The 18,919-nt window shown below is 40.2% G+C and overlaps 1 protein-coding gene and 1 long non-coding RNA gene across 6 annotated transcripts in view; one reads left to right on the forward strand and one right to left on the reverse strand.

Moving 5' to 3' along the window:
• Positions 1 to 18,919, reverse strand: part of abr (ABR activator of RhoGEF and GTPase) — a 132,199-nt gene that overhangs the window by 42,476 nt on the left and 70,804 nt on the right. For all 5 annotated transcript variants that reach the window (XM_044221972.1, XM_044221973.1, XM_044221974.1 and 2 more), the window contains 8 exons: positions 15,394 to 15,446; positions 13,752 to 13,892; positions 11,929 to 12,050; positions 9,296 to 9,464; positions 6,799 to 6,918; positions 6,381 to 6,456; positions 6,117 to 6,221; positions 2,757 to 2,831 (listed from right to left, as the gene is read on the reverse strand). In XM_044221972.1, the coding sequence (XP_044077907.1) occupies positions 2,757 to 2,831; positions 6,117 to 6,221; positions 6,381 to 6,456; positions 6,799 to 6,918; positions 9,296 to 9,464; positions 11,929 to 12,050; positions 13,752 to 13,892; positions 15,394 to 15,446 (861 nt within the window). The remainder of the gene's footprint in view (positions 1 to 2,756; positions 2,832 to 6,116; positions 6,222 to 6,380; positions 6,457 to 6,798; positions 6,919 to 9,295; positions 9,465 to 11,928; positions 12,051 to 13,751; positions 13,893 to 15,393; positions 15,447 to 18,919) is intronic.
• Positions 2,838 to 5,882, forward strand: LOC122888064. Its single transcript, XR_006380647.1, has 3 exons — positions 2,838 to 4,137; positions 4,549 to 4,626; positions 4,903 to 5,882. It is a non-coding gene; the product is annotated as an uncharacterized LOC122888064 (long non-coding RNA).

Raw genomic sequence — 18,919 nt, forward strand, 5'->3', positions numbered from 1 at the left:
TAGCTGTGCTCACTTAAAATGCCTTTGTGATGTCTCTCAGTTTGAATAACTGTTGCAGCTCGATTTGTACATGTAGCATGGGCAACTGCAATTTTATAGCATCAAGTTGCAGCAGCTGTTGAATACATGTAGGGGGGGACAATGCACAGTGTCACTTGTTGACATGCACACAAAAATAAACCAAGAACAAAGTGAACATGTTTTCCACCGATTTTTTGGGAGATGCTCAACTCCCAGCTCCTTCCTTTGTGACCCAGTTTGACTACTTTGCCCTGGGCTGAATTTAAAGCCCTTTCCCACTGGGAGGAGATCGTTGTGACATAAATAAAACAGCTCCAACAAGATATTCTACTATGTGCTTATGTGATTTTTCAATCAAAAAAAGAACAAAAAGAGGCTGTTGCTGATGATTACACGTCTACTTAACAATCTGAACCACTGAATAATGACTGCTATTTCCAGCAATTACACATTTCCCTTCTGATATAATAATAATTACCATATGCAGAAACAGAAAGCACATACTGTACGCACACACTATTATGCAAAAGAGCAGCAAATTGCTTCAAAATCCTTGTACAGAACACATGGCTTCCAGGTCTAGTCAACACAATGTCACACAATGAGAAATGTCTTAAGCGGAGACAGTGAAGGAGACATCAACAACGCAAGTGAAACCACATCGAGCCTCTAACACACACACACACAAGCTGAATTACATAACAACATCGCCGCACAACATCTACATAAAAAGGCAAATTTGATCCCATCATTAAGCCACATCTGGAAGAAATGGTGTAATTTTAGTTATTTGTGGTATTAGAAAGAATTATACAGGCAGAAGAAACAGTACTTTGAACACGATGTCTCCCATCAACTCTATGACCTCCGTTTTCAAAAAATCCGTATATGAGAAAAATGTGAAATTCTGCCAGGTTTCATAATCAGGACTCTACAGGGATATTAAGAAATACTATAAACATTCATCGATTTCTGAAAGGGTTAAAAACAACACACTCCTGACACAAATTGTTACACACCAATGCAATTTGAAGTCAGGTATTTCAATGCAAAATGTTTATAGGATACTGAGGAAGAGATATTTGTCAAAATATGGTGTTTGAGGTTGATATGTGCAATGAACCATCTTTAAAAGAATTCATCACTACTTTAAACCAGAAGATGTGAGGCTTAAATTGACAAATGATGTAATACAAGACAATTGTTAATTGATCAGAAAAAAATTAAATGTAGTAAGCAGGCTAAAGTTTGTATTAATAAAATGTATTAATTGCATGATAACGTAACAGTGTCACTAAACTCTTGACACTTTACATTAAATGTTTATGTGGTGATGAACATCTGTAGTGGTAAATAAAAAGTTGGGTGAACTTGCTCATTTCAGCATCAGGGGCGCAGCCAGTATATTCCCACATATAAACACATAACTACCCACACATGCACACATATATAAAACACAGTCACCCACACAACACAATCCTAACCTAAAAACACAAGTGTTCGGCGGCAGTGGTGGAGCACTATGGATGCAGCCGGTATGTGACTGAGTGATCGAGAACTGTGTTGTGTAAACTGACGTGAAGCATACATTAGAATTAATTATGGCAATTCTGGACTAACTATCCAGTATTGTCTTTTTTCTCTCTCTCAGAGTTGATTCTAAAGCTTAAGCTGCACATATGGGCAGAATACATTATAATTTCATGCAGCAGGGTTTAAATACTGCGGGATGTCCGACATCAGTCATTTCTTTTGCTGGTTTAAGTGAAGAGGAGGGTTTGTTTGTTTGTTTCTATGTCCATTAAATAGAGTATGTAACATTCATTTGTTTTAGGGATAAACACTTCTGTAATGGCTATTATCGTCATTACCACCAGGGAGACCCTTAACAACAGCAACACATCCACCCCACACTGCTTCCATTGCTTGCATGCCACACCCTGGCTCTATACGCTTCGCTGGACACGCTGACATCAAACTGTATCAGCGAAACTACCAAACTTCTCCCTCTACAGACACACACACACACACACACACACACACACACACACACACACACACACTCTTAATTTTTAAACCCTTCAGGTCTCTGCACTCCATCGAGGATCAAACAGGCTTTCAGAGGAGAGAGCTTTCCAATCCATTACCCGAGAAATTCTAGCAGGCCAGCTTTCATATACTGAAGGCTGTCATGGTAACTGAGGAAATCACATTTCTTCATCTCCGTCTCTTTTCCAGATATTTGATATTTGAACTGGTGCTTGTCCAATAGGGCACAAAGTGTACCGCAGCACCAGCTGTCCACTACTGACACGTCTGAAACTGCACGGTCCTACCAACATCACACTCGGCTGATGATAAACACACAGAGCTGCATCTGTGCACATTATAATACAAAGGAGCATTTGTGTAAGGTAGGAAATATCAAAGACAACTGGCATTATGTTTGATGGCAGTTCAGTTTCAGAATTGTCCTCGCCTGCTGTACATGATTTTAAAATATTTTTCTCTATCCTTTTTATGTGCTTTGAGTGTGTTTGTGTGATTAGTGACATCTGCTAAATGAAAACAACCACAGAAATTCCACTGGGGCTTCTGCATGTGCAGACTGCAGTGATTGACTGGATCATGTGTTTTGCTGGCAGACACGTATATGCACAGCAGCTATGTGTGAGGGGATGCTGAGTTGGAGTGTGTGTGTGTGTGGGGGGGGGGGCTGTTTCTGGACGACTTACTGGCTGACTCCTTGAATCCTTTGGCAGAATGGACGATCACATGCAGAAAGCCATACAGGCCAGGAGTCTCCTCATCTGGAAAGCAAGCACACAGAGCAGTTAGTCCAGTGCCAAGTGTAAATATGGTGACATACTGTATGTAAAAGTCATTCAGAATGGGAGTTTGTGTACATAAAACAACACAAAGATAAACAGTCATTGCAAATTACGACTTGTAAGCCACTCCTGTGTCCTGTCAGTGTCTCCACATCAACATCGTGTACATAAGAGATAGATTCACGGATAGAAACAGAAAGAAAAAGGCAATCACCCACTACTATCAAGCACTACTGTATCTGTTGATGTCATTTCAGTCACATTTCTGCTGCAGATCTCATTGGAATATTTCAGCACAGTAATATCTACATTTCAGTAGTTGTTGGACAATTCTCTCACTCCAACAGCTGCCTCAGGCTCTTTATGCAGGTCTCTGTCACTATCATCCTCTGCTGCACCGACAATGTAACATCACTTACTGTAGTCTGTAACATTCTCTTGTCTAATATCTCCATGACTGTCACATCCCCATGACCACCTATCACATTAGTCATGGACCGTTTTTGCTTTAGAAAGATGTTTTTTTAGCGTCTAACTTTATATCAAACCATTGCCTCTTTGTTTCTGTCACAGTGTCACTCAGACATGTCATTGGCAGCTGTACTATTAATATTTCCTAATTGTTTCGGGTCACTAATACCACTACTGACACTAAATGTTTTTGTCTGGTGATTTCTGAAAGCAGGATCTGAAAGCAAGTCTTTTTTTTACTCCTTGGTAACATTTCTGTGAATGAAACCTGGCCACAAACGCAGCAGAACAGGCAGCCTTATATGGCAATTTTGGGGTGTAGATTATGCTAATGATCAAATCTCATGAACGTGCACCTCCTCATGAACAAGTGGCATTCATCAGGCAGAAAAAAGTAAGAGAGAGTTAGGATAAGAATACGAAAATGTTCTTGCTTGAGGCCCATTTTCTAGACACCACCTTAACTCTCACTTTTAGTGTCTAGAACCATTTAGAAGTCATGAGGAAAGTAACTTATTTGCGGACCTAAGTGAAAATGAACTGTTATTACAACCTTTCGTCAGATCAGTATCAGACCTCACATCAACAAACATTCTTCTTCTTCTGCCATAACAACTGAGCTGGCCGCCGAGTGGATGTTCGTGGGTGGAGGTTTGTTGGGTGGCCTGATATATCCCCCGTCCCGACGACAGACACATGAAGGGGATACACGATTGCTTTGGTTGAGGCCTGTGAAGCCTGGCTGTTTCCTGGTAAATAAACTACGATGGAGGGCTGCAGGACTGTTTGGAGCTCCACTGTGTGCAGCTGAGAGGTAAGCAGTCAGCCCCCGAGGGTTAAATGTGAGTGCGTGTGTGTGTGTTGTATGTAAGCGACTGGGGAGTTTCACAGGGAGAAGGTTCAAAGGTTCAGCTTAGAGGTGGCCGATGTGCTGCTTTGAGAGCAAAATTGAGATCTATTTCTTTCAATTCTAATCTAACTTCAACAGTTAACTGTGGAAATCCATTAATATGTGATAATTGATAACAATCGTATCGTCAAATGAAAGTTTGAGTATTTAAGGGTCTCTGCAATATCATCCGTCCTCTTAGTTATGAGAAACATTCCTTCACCAGCTGGACTCCATTTAAATCCCTACTGTGCTCCCTGCATGACATGTCATTGAGGTGTGTGTGTGTGTGTGTGTGTTCATGACGTGGGGCCTGAGCTCTGTTTTAACACACAGGGATATTACCTCCCTGGGGAAAAAAGGAAAACTTCAACCAACTGAAGCACAATGATGGACCCGTTACATTGCAGAAAGGTGAGGGTTTAATCAAATCAGCAGAGCGAGTTAACCTGTAAGTAAAAACCTCTTGGAGTCCACCAAAGCAGTTAATTAACCAAACTACTTTAATAATTTGTTTTAAACGTATACATTTTTGAGAGAAACATGGTGGACATGAAGGAGAAGTTCATGGTGAGAGAATATAAAGCAAATCAAATAAAGTCTGCTATTATAAAAATGTAAAGGAATTCAGATCAGATCTTATTTGGAGCAAATCAATGGATAAAAAGAAACCTTATTTTGTTTTCACAGCTAGCGAGTCTTTCATCTCCTTTACAGGATGGGAACTATAAATGTGGAGCACGTTCAACATTTCAACATCCACAGAGAGGGCAAACCATTAAAACAAAAGCTGTCCTTTCATGTTCCACAAAAAAAAGGAGCCACATATATGATCACCTGTCCTTGCAGTAAAGTATACATTGGAAAAACTTCACGTGAACTCAAAAAGAGAATGGCAGAGCAGCGGAGCACCATTTGCTGTAAAATGTAACATATCCTGTTTCCACTTATCTTGTAGAGGAAAATCATCCAACATCATCTTTAAGATATAAAGGAAATGAGAAGATTAAAGAGAGGAGAAGCTCATGGACAATCTGTTGCTGAAAAGGGAGGTCTACTGTTTTTTAAGTTTGAAACTTATAATCTAAAACATATACATGTAAATAAATTGTAAATTGGTATGATGTTTTGAATAACTAAAAGGAGGAACTGGGTAATTAGCCTGAGCATAAAACAAAAAAGCACCCTCAAATGTAAAAATAAAAAGTCACAGTACTATAATCCAGCCGTGACGTCTTGTGTCCTTTAAGTTCACCAGAATGCAAAGTAAAAATAAAAAGCAAGAATCCCTATGATCACCACTTTGAAGGTATTGGATGTCAAAATAATGGCTGACTTGCATCGAGATACCTTTGTAAAGAAGCAAACATGGATCTTTTTTCTGTATGATGCGAGAAAGATTAAGACAGTGTCTTGAAACGTCTGTCAGCTCTGTGGTTATACATGTGTATTGTGTGTGCATGTGAAAGCAGAGACCCTTGTGCAATTCGAGGGGGATATCAGAGTCGGTCGGCCAGATGGCTTTAATGTTGCCACCAGCCTATGAAAGCGGTGCAACGTAGAGATCTGGAGCAAAAAACAAACATATAGGAGCCGAGAGCTCAGCGCAGGCCACCGCCGACACACTGCGTGGCACTGACTGCTACGAGCTAGATGAGAAACATATTGTAACCTAGATTCTCCTGCAAGGCCCCCTCTCTCATTATGTGGCTTCTTTGTGCTGAGAGTGTAATAGATGCTTTTGTGTAAATTTAAACTCAAAGCAGAGAAGAGAGGAAGGAGAAATGGGAGACTATGTGTGTTTGTGATTACAGACAAAAAGGAGAAAGCAAGAGAAACATACAAAGCATCCAAAAAATAAGCAGACAAGGATAAAGCAGATATTGTGTGTGAGTGTTTCTCACCATCTTTGTTACTGGTGACAGGAATGTTGTGGACAGTTCGAAGTTTGAAACAGGAGCTGGTCAGGACCTGGAGCTCAACGGAACTTAATACACACGTCTGGAGATCTGAAAAACACAAAGCAACCACACAGCTATGGTCAAACTTTCACTTTTCTGTGGTACAGTGTGTAAAAAGTGGTTTTAAACCACTTTAAGATGAAGCACACAATGTTTTCTAAGGACAGAAACAGTCAACAGAACAATTATATCCAACGCCAGTGTTACCTTTCTTCTGGAGTTTCTGGATGCTTTCCCTCCACTCTGACCTCTCGTAATCAGAGGAGAGGAGGAACAGGTAGCTCTGGATACACACAGAAAAAACACTGTTAAACACATCAAGGACATCACCTCTGCACTAAAATCGTTATTAAAAGAGCTAAAAGAGATTCAACAAGAGTATTGCAGTATTGATTTTATAGAGTAGAAAGTAGAAATGTATCTAAAAATCACTAGAAAAGCCATGATGTGAAATGATCTCACGCGCTCACAAGATTTTTATTTTGGAAACCTAAATCTAATCAAACTCTAAATTTAATCTATCACAATGGACTCTTTTGAAAGGTACATGTCTCCCTCCAGTGGTGAGACTTGAGCATTGCAGCTACATGGATTCAAAAATGACAGGATGGGACGGACAGATTACCTTTCCATGTTTGTTGTGGATGCGGAAGGGGATGGTGGGGGAGTGCAGGAGCAGCCACGACTCCTGCTCATTCATCTTCTTCCTCAGACGCTCCACACGACTCTGACCCTTCGGTGCTTTCTAAAACACACACACAAAAAAGCAAACCAGACATAGAATCTCATTTAGTGCTGAAACTGATACCAAATTAATTAATAACGTGATAGAGAGAAAGTAAAATACTAAACATTGCTATACAGCCTCTAAAGCAGAGGTTTTCAAGATTTGAAGGGGAGGCACAGAGGGAGTACTCCTTCTCGGAGGCATCACCAAATCATCCACAAATCTGCTTAGAAATCATTGAAAAAAAGTCACTCCGTATAACTCCAGAAGTTGCCTAAGAATGATCATGTTTTTAAGTTTTCTTCAGTATCAAAGTAATCCAGTGAATCCAGTCTGTACATACATAGGTGCTTTGCAAACAGGAACTTCCACTAGTTAATTCAGCATACTTTTAATGGTGCCAATTTGTCAAAATGTGAACCAATATAGGCTTAAAACAGGCTTCAACCCACAGCTAACTATTAAATACTAAATATTGTCTGACTCTGAAATTCCCTACTCTAAAATATGAAAACATGAAGATTGTTTCATGTCATTTTTAATTGAATGACTTTGGTATCTGGAAACTCTATATATAATAATAATAAAACTATCTACAGGTAGTGGCAGCCGTGGTTTCACTTTGCCATAAACATACTGAATGAAGCAAACATTTGCATGATAATTTGTGGAATAGCAAAGCTTTTCTTACAGCAAAATATGAGGCTATTTTCATTTTAATATGAATCTGATTCTTTAGAAGATTGTGTCATATTGAGTTCCCAATTGGTTTTACATATCTCTACTGAGGTTTTTCAGTTCATCCACATCTGTGGTTTGTTGGATGATAAAAGATGTACTGAAATTAAATTTTAAAACTTTCAACTTTTAAGTTGTTATCCAACAGGAGCAACTTTTAATATGACGGAGTAGTACACTGAATAAACATGAGTATATTGTGAGATAAAACTATGGTATTGATTTTGTGTCTAATTTACAGGCCAGTTACAATTAGAAATAAAAGTTTTATGAGTACGTTTTATGATTACTGTTGTCAGGCTTATCGAAATCTTTGTTATTTTCCAGGAAAGATGTGGAAAAGCTCCTGAAAGTGAGCGCTGTGCTCTGAGAGTCTTGATATATAATTTAAGGATCTCAGCTTCTTGTCAGTATTGAAGGAAAACAAATACACACATCCTCCCAGCCCTCACCAGGAAGCGGTGAGTCAGAGCCTGGATACAATCAGCTGAATCTCTCCCTGCTCTGGCCTCCTCTGACTCTAAATACCAGCCGTGGTCACTCGCTGTGCCCCGGGTGGGCGAGTTTAGCACAGCGAGAGGGGAATAACAGGAACTCTCTGCTCCTGAAGCCTTCAGTGTGTCTCAGCCAGGGGCACGGGGGTGTATTACTGTACATACTTGTAACTGTTGGAGGCTTACAGCATCTTTTCTTTGCAGCCTTTGTTGCTATTGTTAGATTGTTTCAGCACTGATAGGAAAAGACAAGAAAGTCTGATGCAATGGGAAACATTTGCCAGTATAAGTGTGACGCAGCACTTTAATCACTGGTGCAAATCACAGTAACAATTTGGAGATTAGAAGGGAGAACTTTTTGACTTTTATACGAGAAAAAATTTAAGTTTTTGTTTTGAGTTTCACATTTTTCCCCAGCCTGAGGATCTATATTATACATCACCTTTTTTGTTAGTGTTTTTATGCACTCACAATTGTTTCAAATTGACCGTGTCGAAGACAAACATAGGTGTGGATGACAAGTACTGAGTTACTGTAAAAGGAAGGTACAGAGGTTCCAGCAAGGAAAACTGATATGAGGGAGTTTTCCATGGAAGTCTAGTAATAAATACACAGATGACTATCAGTTTGTGTCCAGTTTCATTGGACACATTAGCCAAAACTTCCGTCCTGAGTCACTTGTGTATGTGTTTGAGTTTCTTAGAACAATAACAATGATTCGTTTTAAGGAACCCCGGAAGGTCCTGCTCAGAGAGGAGAGGTTTCTGGAACTGATAACTAACAATAACTAACTTTCCTTATCATGTGTACTTCAGCACACCAAATGTTTCAGATGTTCATATACATGTACCAACACATCGATGCCATTAAATCTAAGTTTAGGATATTACCATACACCATTCTCTAACCCCGACCTAACGTACCTTTAAACAACCTATGAAGCAAACACTCACCCAAGCAGACACTCGCCGGCTTGACCCAGCTTTATATCAACATTATATCTACTTACTCTTACTCTATCTACTCTTGTGCATTAATACAGATTAACAGTGGTTTCAGTCCCCTGTCTCAGTGTTAACCTCAGCTAACTGGCTATGCCATTCTAAACCATAGGAATACATTGGATTTGGCTCCACATGCTAGTAAAAAACCAACAGGATTACCTTCTCTTTCTGTATTTCACTCTTTAAGACTGAGATCTTGATCTTCATCTCCTCGATCTCGTGCTCAGGCAGGACTTGGATACTGTGGCAAGAGTCGGAGTCGTCCAGGGTCTGGAAAGTCAAGTCTGCCAGAGGGATGTACCACTTGCACTCATACTGCTGGTGGCGACTGCGGATGGATAGAGAGAGAGGAAGGATGGAAGGATGCAGGAGTACAGGGATTCAGAAGGAGAATATGAAACATAATTAGTCAAAGAATCACACAATAAATCCTTCCTTCTTTTTTCACCAAATCAGTTGAGGACACACAAAGATATAAAGATCTACAGAACAAAGGCAGTGAAAAAACGTAATAAGATCAGCGAATTAACAGACAATTCTCAAACAAGTTAAGTCTGTCCTGATGGCCGTTTTCCAGACATGAAAAATGTAAAATACGCACTAATAAAGATGTCATAATTTTAAGGAAGCTTTGAAATGCCATAATTAACACATCTCTGGTCTAATTTTAACAAAGCATTCCTGGTGAGAGATGATTTAATTTGTCACTGTGCTGTGGTGTAAAGACATTACTGTAATGGATACACATCATTACAATAAAGAAGTTCAATATTGACAGGTTTATAAAGAAAGAAAAAAAACATCCTGCCAGCCTTACAAATTACACCAATTGGCCAATTGAGAGCACTACAATTTAAGGTTATACTCATCAATGTATTACAGTTCTATTCAAAACGTGCTAGTTTGACCTCAGAACTAATTTGATTTGAATACGTCAAAATAGGGAATCATTTTCAGCCTATTCATGTAGTCACAAAGCTATATTAATGAAAATGATGCACGCTCAGCAGAGTGCTACTTCCACCAGGGCTGAGAAGATTGATTTGCATTGTTGCTAATGAGACTTTCATTAGCATTCCTGGGTGCTGCACAGGCAACTCATTACCAGCATGACACCTTAATCAGAAAGCCAATTTGAGCAGCGTGAATCCATACTGGAAACAAATTCTCATATTTTTCAGTCTAAAACCTTAATTGAGTATTAGCAAGTTTAGTTTAAAATAGATTATTGCACGTCTCATGGCCATGCACAGGATTTTCCATACCAATTAGAGAAACAGATGTAAAATGACACAAAAAAAGTTTGCATTTCACTGTCAGTGATGTCTTTGTAGGAAAACTATTCAATAATGCAAATTTTGATGAAACTACAGTATATTTTACCCAGGACGGGACTGACAGGATTTTTTTTCATACATGCGTTTCAACTTGGAACTAAGGTGTACAGTACACCTTAGTTCATCCACAGCAAAAACAACACCGAATTCACTTTTGGCATGTGTAGTTTCGACTTCCATTCAAAGCTTATTCACAGGCGTCAGCAGCACAGGAAACATTTGGTTCTTTATCATCCAAGTACATTAATTTTACCCCCCTCGAAGCCAATCCCGAGCCTCTGATCTCTCAGCCCGCCTCCATTATCAAACCTTTTGTGTGTGTCTCAATGCTCTCTGGTCTTTTGGGAATCTCTTTGTTTTACAGACCATCCATTCATTTTCTGTCTAGTGCACTCTCACTTGCACTGCTTACAGCTGATCTAGTCACACTTAAACACGCCCTTGCAGGTATTGCAGACAGATACACAAATAAAAGGGTGGGGCTCAGTTAGATACATAACTGAGTAGAATATGAATACATCATCATATCCAATCTTCTAGCCCTTCAGTAACAACAGCAGCGGTGGAATATACAGAAAGAAAATGCTAAAATACATATTCAGGAACATGTGGCAGCAGGGTGACAATGTAAATATGATTAATTTCAAACTAGAAAATAGAACTGAGACAATCATAGGATACAATGGGATTAAAGATCCTCAGTGACTTTATCCAAGGTGATAGAGTTTCTGGATGGTTGCTCTGATCTAACTGTGTGTGCGTAGCCTGTAGGCGGCCCGCTGAGATAACTATCCAGACCATAATAGTCTGATTTACAGGGTCTGGTAGTTATGGCAACGCTATGTGAACCTCCAAGTGAGGGGTGGCTGCAAATGACACAGACAAATGTTGGTGAATGTCAACCAAAATAAGATCCAATCAGGCTAACAGCAGCCGCCATGCTGACGAAGCGAGCGACATGCAATCCCGTAAATGTGACACTATCTGTGGACATGTGTCAAGCCTTTAGAGGTAGCATCACACACACACAAGCTCAAACAGATTGCTTCCTGACACACAACTCTCTGCTTGTGCTTACACATTTTTCTGAATAACACCTTCATCCTCACTCTCTATTCACCGTTTATATCTGCTACTCTCCTCCACTCTCCAAAATACCAGAGGCAGAATGCCTGCAAGTCTTTCTCTTTGTTAGTGAGGCTTCAAAAAGCCCTCCTGCTTTACAGAGCCAGGAACAGAAAGAGAGACAGGATCTTTTGTAAAGTGCCGGTGTCATCCTTTCTGTTTCACTGTCGGGGTTGACGTGCTGATGTGGAAGAAAAAAAACAAGTGACGTGCAGATAGAAACATAGATCCTAAAAGAGTGGATATTTAAAGGTGCACATTGAAATGGCTCTGTGGTAAATACACTGTTTTGATACTCTGGATAGAGAGGAAAAGGTAAAATGGACTCACCCGACTGAAGTCTTCTTCATCTTGGCACAGAGCAGAAGATCGGTGAAGAGGAAGACGTGCCGTACCTTCCTGGAGCTTTCTGACACCTCCACCAGGAAGCCATCCTTCACCAGCTGACGAGCCTAAGAGAACACCTGATGTCACTTCTGGTTGTGCCACCAACGCATACACAATGCTGATAACCTCGACACAACACGGGTCAAATAATGTGGAGTTTTGAGAGAAAAGAGTGAGGAAAAACTGCCCTTTTTTCCGCAGACATCAATGCATTTTGTAATTTTATCCACAGGGATTGGAACTGGTACCTTGTTCAAATTATAGCTACACCGGCTCACAATCAGCTCTCCAGTCACTTTTCAAATGTATGTATTAGTTAAGTGTTTCTTAAAGGCCTGGCAGTTTTAACTAAGCATTTTTAACTCATAACAGCCACACAGCCAATACCAAAACAGTTGCACAGACAGCGTTATGCCCCTACAGTAACAGACACTAAAATTTTAAAGTTTGTTTTAAAAGGAGAAATATGCATACCTTTTAGTTTGTTTTTTACTTAAATGTACCCTGTGGAGTTTTAGAATATCACTATGGAACAATGCTTTTACGAGTGGATCCCCATTTGTTTGTAGTGTGCACGATCAATGCAATACACATTCCTGTTGCCAGTTTCATGCTTTTCCGCAGATCTAAAAGTTGGTGGCGGTAAATCTCCAACAAAGGCAGTGAAGAAGAAGACTGTAAGCTAGCAACATGGAAGTAAACATTGCATGATTAAAAATTCTCGTCAACTCGTTTGTTAGACCTCAAAGGGAAATTACACCGATTTCATACATCAAAGTCTGTTTACAGGTCTTGGTACTATAGGTACTGCATATGTGGTAAAAGTTGTATAAAGGCTTTTGTGGCTCCAGAGGGAGCTGCGCGAAGTCTAATGACTACAAGTGTGAAAATAAAAAAATCTGGGTGTGTGGAGTTAGATGGAAGTGAGTTTACCAGCCCTGAGGCTAGAGGCTTGAGGCTACATTAGCTGTGACTAGCATAACACACCCAAATCTCCGACCGAAGTATTGGCAGTGGAGTTGCATTGCAGGTAATGTAGGAGTAATGTGAAATGCCCGGTTATGACAAGGAAGAAGAATGTGTGGAATGTGTTGCATCGATCTTTTTTATTTGTGTGTCCATTGTGAGTCCGACAATGTTGTAGGCGTGCAATGCTAAATCGGTAGAGTACCCTTATGGATACACACAGTGCAGTTTGGTGAGAAACACTGAATGTAAACATAACTTGTGTTTATTTACAAGAAAACTCCAAAAGGCATATAATACACATCACATTTAAACTTTCTAAAAAACTCTTTCACAGTTGTACTTGCTTTTTTTGTGTCCCTAAAAGTTATTAAATCATGTTTGTAAAGTACTTCTAATTGCATGAAATGTGTTCTATAAATGAGCCTGAATTTAATTTTGAAAGGGTTTTATGAAGTCTTAAGATTTACTTTAAGTAAAGGAAAAAAATGATAGGACATGAAGATATGAACAGATTTTAATAGACCTCAGTCAAAGGAGGCATGTAGAGTATTATCGCCGGCTGTCTTTCTACATGCAGAGTTTCTTCCTCCATCCAGGGTCACTCTCTCCTTGCACTGAATGACACAGCGCCTAACTTCATAGTATAGTATAGTTTATTATAGTAACTAAGTACAGTATGTGGGCTCTATCTAGTTATTTGTAGGCAATTAAAAGTTCATTTCTAAGTTGTAATCTCAATCATACCTGGAGAAAAAGGGTATTCGTTTACACACAATCACACACAAATAATCCCACACCTCTCCCTTGGGCGTGGTGACAGCAGTCCTGCGAGGATCGATCTCCTCGTTGATGGAGGAGAGGAAGTTCTGAGATATCCGCAGAGCGTCCTGCAGGAGGGGGAAGTCCGGGTGGTCCTTAGGAGTGTGTTTCAGCAAGTCCTGCAACACATGCACAAACACAGTCATGGTCTCAGCTACGACACATAAAACTTTATTGTATTGCGAAAGCACAGAAATAATTGTTGGCGCGATAATGCCTTTTAACATTGAAGTAATTTTGACCATATTCTGTATATCGTTAGAAATCCATTCTCACTTTCTAACAAAAATCCATCCAAGCATACGCAGACGTTCTGATTTAATTTTGTCTTCTTATTCAAAACATAATTGCACTGCACATACACAGCTTTCTTACTGAATATTTGAGCAATTTCTAAAAACCTAATTTCCTTGTTTTTATTGAAGCTGCTGTCAGTATAGCAGGATGATGAACAGGACAGCTGACAACAGAGGCTTGAGCAGCTGTTTTCCTTTCGAAACAAACACTGCCAATATTTAACACACCATATTTTGCATGAATAATAGGAACATGACCTTTGTAGTAACACACACACTAGCCTTGGATGCACCGGGCATGTTGTTATTCTGACAGCTTTATGCAAACGTACTCATGCAATATACTCCTGGAACCTAACTAGACACATCCAGGCATCTCTGCTTGCTTGATTGGCAGTTTCCACTTAATTATTACTCATCCAAAGAGGTAGGCTTATTTATGCTGGGAGGACACTGTGATAAACAACAAAAAGCAGGCTTTAACTTCTCAGCACTTGGGCTGCTGTGTGGAGTAACTAACCAAGAATTACGATGTGTAAGAGTCAAAAGGTTTTGTTGTGAGGGATGAAGGGTCTAGCACAACAGCTATTTCTTTTTAGTACAAACTGTTTATTCTGTTTTTAGAGTGTGTGTGTGTGTGTGTGTGCGCGAGAGGCAGTTAAAGGGTCAGTTCACCATACAAAACATATTTTCTCACTTACCTCTAGTGGTATCTGGCCAAGAAGATTGTATTTTTCGTTTTATTCAATGGTGGATAAAGTGCTTAGATCCTTTAAGTACCAATACCAGAATACTCCACTACAAGTCCTGCATTCTAAATCCTACTCAAGTAAAACTATCAAAAGTAAAAGAATTGGTTCTGCAGTAAAATGTCCCCTGTGACATACTATGTGATATATTATTATAGTTGACATTACTACATTATTAACACTGATGCATCAATACGTAAGCAGCATTTTACTGTTGTGAGCTACTTTTAACTACTTTATATACAGTTAGCTAGTTTAGTCCAGTGTTTCTAAACCTAAGTGGCATGAAAATGAAATATTAACGTAAACTACAAGTACCTTAAAATTGGTACTTAAGTATACTTAAGAGTAAATGTACTTAGTAACGTTCCACAACTGGTCTTATTTTGCCCAAATCTTGACATATCTGTCTCAGAGATTTCCCTCTCCACGCCAATACAATGGAAGTGAATGGAGTTTCCAAAAATAACATTTATAAAATTCAGCAGCAACATCTCCAGAATCAGTGTCCTGCTTTTTTGTACTTTGGGTGAAATGATCCTTTAAAGCTGTGGAAGTGCAAGCTGTGTACTCACATGAAGGACCAGGGTGCTTCTGGTAACACGGTCAATTGGCTTGTAAAGGAGAGCTGAGGGGAGAGAAGAGGAGGGCTCTGAGTCAGCGTCGCTTACCCACAAGTATATACATGCGCGCACGTACGCACGCACGCACGCACGTACTCACACACACACACGCACGTACTCACACACACACGCACGTACTCACACACACACACACACACACACACACACACACACACACACACACACACACACACACACACACAGGGGGTCACAGTTCCACAAGGACAAACACTCCCTCTCAGCTCACACTGAGTTAAACAAGGCACTTACAGTCTGACTGATTCATGATTCTTGGGTTGATGACTTTCAACTTAATAACAACAAACATCCACACTGCTCTGCTACTTTTAGCAATACATGTAGCTGCCTGACCTTTGCCAAAAGACAGTTTCCATGTGAGGATCAACAAAGGATCATATTATTGTTATTTTAAAAATAACAATAATATGCGTGTTGTTCTATAGATTAGAGGTGGGGGAATACAGCAGTTTGTGACTGCACAGTGAAGGGATGGAGAAACACACACACACACACAGAGGTCCATAGACAGGCTGCTTAACATGCAGTCCATCTCCGGGATTGATGCTGCAGCCTCCTATTGGTTCTGAAACAGTTTTCTTCCACTGCATATTTAGGCTGTTAAGGTAAACTACAGCCTGCCTGGACACTGGACTTTTAGAGAGTCTCTCTGAAACACATGGATGCAAACGTAAACAGCACAAATAAATGCATGTAAGACAGGAACGTGCCCAAACGCCACCGTTCCTGTCTCTAAATCACAGTTTAAGCCTGCACCACCACACTTGGATGGTTTCCCCGTGGGGCGGCTTTGCTGCTGAGGTGGCGTGAACAGCAGCAGGTCTGACATGCATGACAGCTCTAGGTGAGAAACTCCCACAGATAGGACAGAGGAAAAGATATAAAGAAAATGAAAAAATAAATGATACAGGGGAGATGGGCGGCAGGCAAGATGGCAGATGTGAGAACCCCTAGGGAGTGACAAATATGAAGCAAAGACACATATAGATGTAAAAAAAAAAAAAAGGAAAAAGGGGAGGGTTCAGGGAGAGAACTTTAAATCTGGGTTTCCTGTCAGACCCGTGTTCCAGCAGACAAAAACGTCTCAAGGTCTCAAAATAATAATGCCAACGGTGTCACGAAGCATTGTAAGAAAAATGTATAATAATATTGCTCTGCACATGTACTCAAAAAGAAAAAAACGTAAGGGTACGCAATAAAAACAAACCAGATCCACAAGGGCATAAAAATCAGAAAACCAGCTGACAGTGTTCCACTCAGTGATCAAGCTAATCTCCATTTATTACAGTGAAAGACTTAAAGCAACCGATTTTTAAATGCAAGGGAAGAAAAGCTAGCCAAGTGAAACAGAGAGAAGTGATGTGCCTTCTGTATGCAAGGCAGGTCGTCCCAGACAGACAGTGCTCTGCTCCCACAGAGAGGTAGAAACACGGCTACACTTCCCCTCGAATACACTTATCTGTTTAAACCATTCAACATTGCCCCCTTCATCTGCACAGTAGAGTAGACATGTTCTCGCTCTCTTTTCTTCTCTCCCTCTGTACTCTCACTTTTAAGTGATCATTCTCCTTTCTTGCAGAAACCTACAGGGAACACGTTTAGATCTACTGATAAAGCTTGCCATATTGAACTTTACACACAGTATACTCACTCGCATATGCTCAAATATACATACACAGCTACTGTATAAGACCAAAGAGAATCTTCTAGAGGGTCTTGCTGATACTCTTTGAAGTTTCTTCACCCTCATTTATAATGCGGCCTCCACCAATGGTCCTGGTTCACTAAACCAATACCACTACTACCTCCTGCAGGATTAACTAGAGGACCTGCACTGACTACAAGGGCTGTGAACACCTCTAACTGTGTGTTTGTACAGGTTTGTATTCACCTCAAGTACAGGTACTTGACTTTAGGTTACCTTGGGTACAATTTAAGTATCAGGTGTTAGTACAGTACATTTAAATACACTAGTAGTGAGTATGTTAGCTGGTTGTATAAGTCAGTATATTATTGTATTGTATTGTATTGCTTATTTTTGCCTATTTTGTCCTGCATGTCTGAAATACTATTGCACCTTGGTTTTATTTGGAAACAAGGGTCACTAGCTATGCTAATAATTACCATGTTCACCAGTTTAGGCTTATGGGAATGCCGTTAGTTTTCCAAGTAAACATTATTGGACAAATTTTGTTTTGGACAAATGTGTTGAGATATTTCAGTCTGGTCAAGGTCACATAATGGTTACAGAAACCTCGATACCACCTTTTACTGCTTTTGAGACACCTGCATATGCTAGCTTGGTTCATCCTTAACTGTTTTGAACCTATTCAAATTCAGAAATACTACTCTCCCCCCCCCCTTCTCTTGCTTGTCCTTTTCTTCCATACATAACATTATAAAAATATACAGAGATATGAATAATCAGGTTAGTCTGTGTTCCAGAGAAACATCATCTCCTGAATACAATCAAAGACAGGCTACAGATTATAGCCAGGATACGAATGTGTATGAAAACCTACTCAGTGTCTGCGGTACTAATGCAGGATAAATGCATGATCATTTTACAGTGGCTACATGTTTTGGAGTATCCTATTAATGTGTGTTTTACAAACAAGGACAGAATCTGGAAAGAGATGCGAAGTTCAAAGGCCCGTCAAGGGTCGGGATGAGGGAAGATGACAAGAAACAGACAGAGAGCGGCGGATTATTGGAAGTCGATGACCTGTCACAGCGAGGTGCCTCTGATTGGTCCTGTTCTCAAGGTCGCATTGGCGACTTGGCTGACGGACAGATAGTTCATCTTTGCTAACGAGGGGATAGACCATGTGGGCAAAGTCTTTGAACAGGCACAACACACACACTGCAAAGGTCTACAGCTAGCACACCGGGACTGCCAGCTTTCAGCCCTCAGTAAGTATTTGGCAAGACATTCAGCTACCAATGCCAGGCATGAGCCGTGACGGAGGACAAGGGGGACAGAACGAGAGCGAAAGGAGAGGGAATATAAATAAGGCAGAATGACAGATAGGGAAAGGGCATGTAAGGATTAAGGAATAGAGAGAAAACGGTAGCAGAGCAAGAGTCCCCATTTACATGTAAAACAGGATGTCAGATGATTGTTTGATTTAGTACTTGTGTTGCTATTTGCATCCATTCATTAGGTGGTGGTAGGCAGATGAAACAGTGAGCTTTACGATACAGTATGTAAACAAGCCTGACAAATTGACTTATTTCAATGAAAGGAAATACACAAAAGCACACGTCAGTTGATTTGGACGGGGTCCAGTTAAGTCATACGGAAGGCAAGAATGATGGATGGATGAGCATAGGGAAGAAAGGCAGGTAGGAAGAAAGCATGATGAAAGAAATATGGAGGGAAAATAAAGACGAAGTGATAGTCTCAGAGCTGAGCTAGAGAAATCCCTCGACTACCTCG

This window comes from Siniperca chuatsi, linkage group LG14 (assembly GCF_020085105.1).
Source record: "Siniperca chuatsi isolate FFG_IHB_CAS linkage group LG14, ASM2008510v1, whole genome shotgun sequence".
NCBI classification, from domain to species: domain Eukaryota; kingdom Metazoa; phylum Chordata; class Actinopteri; order Centrarchiformes; family Sinipercidae; genus Siniperca; species Siniperca chuatsi.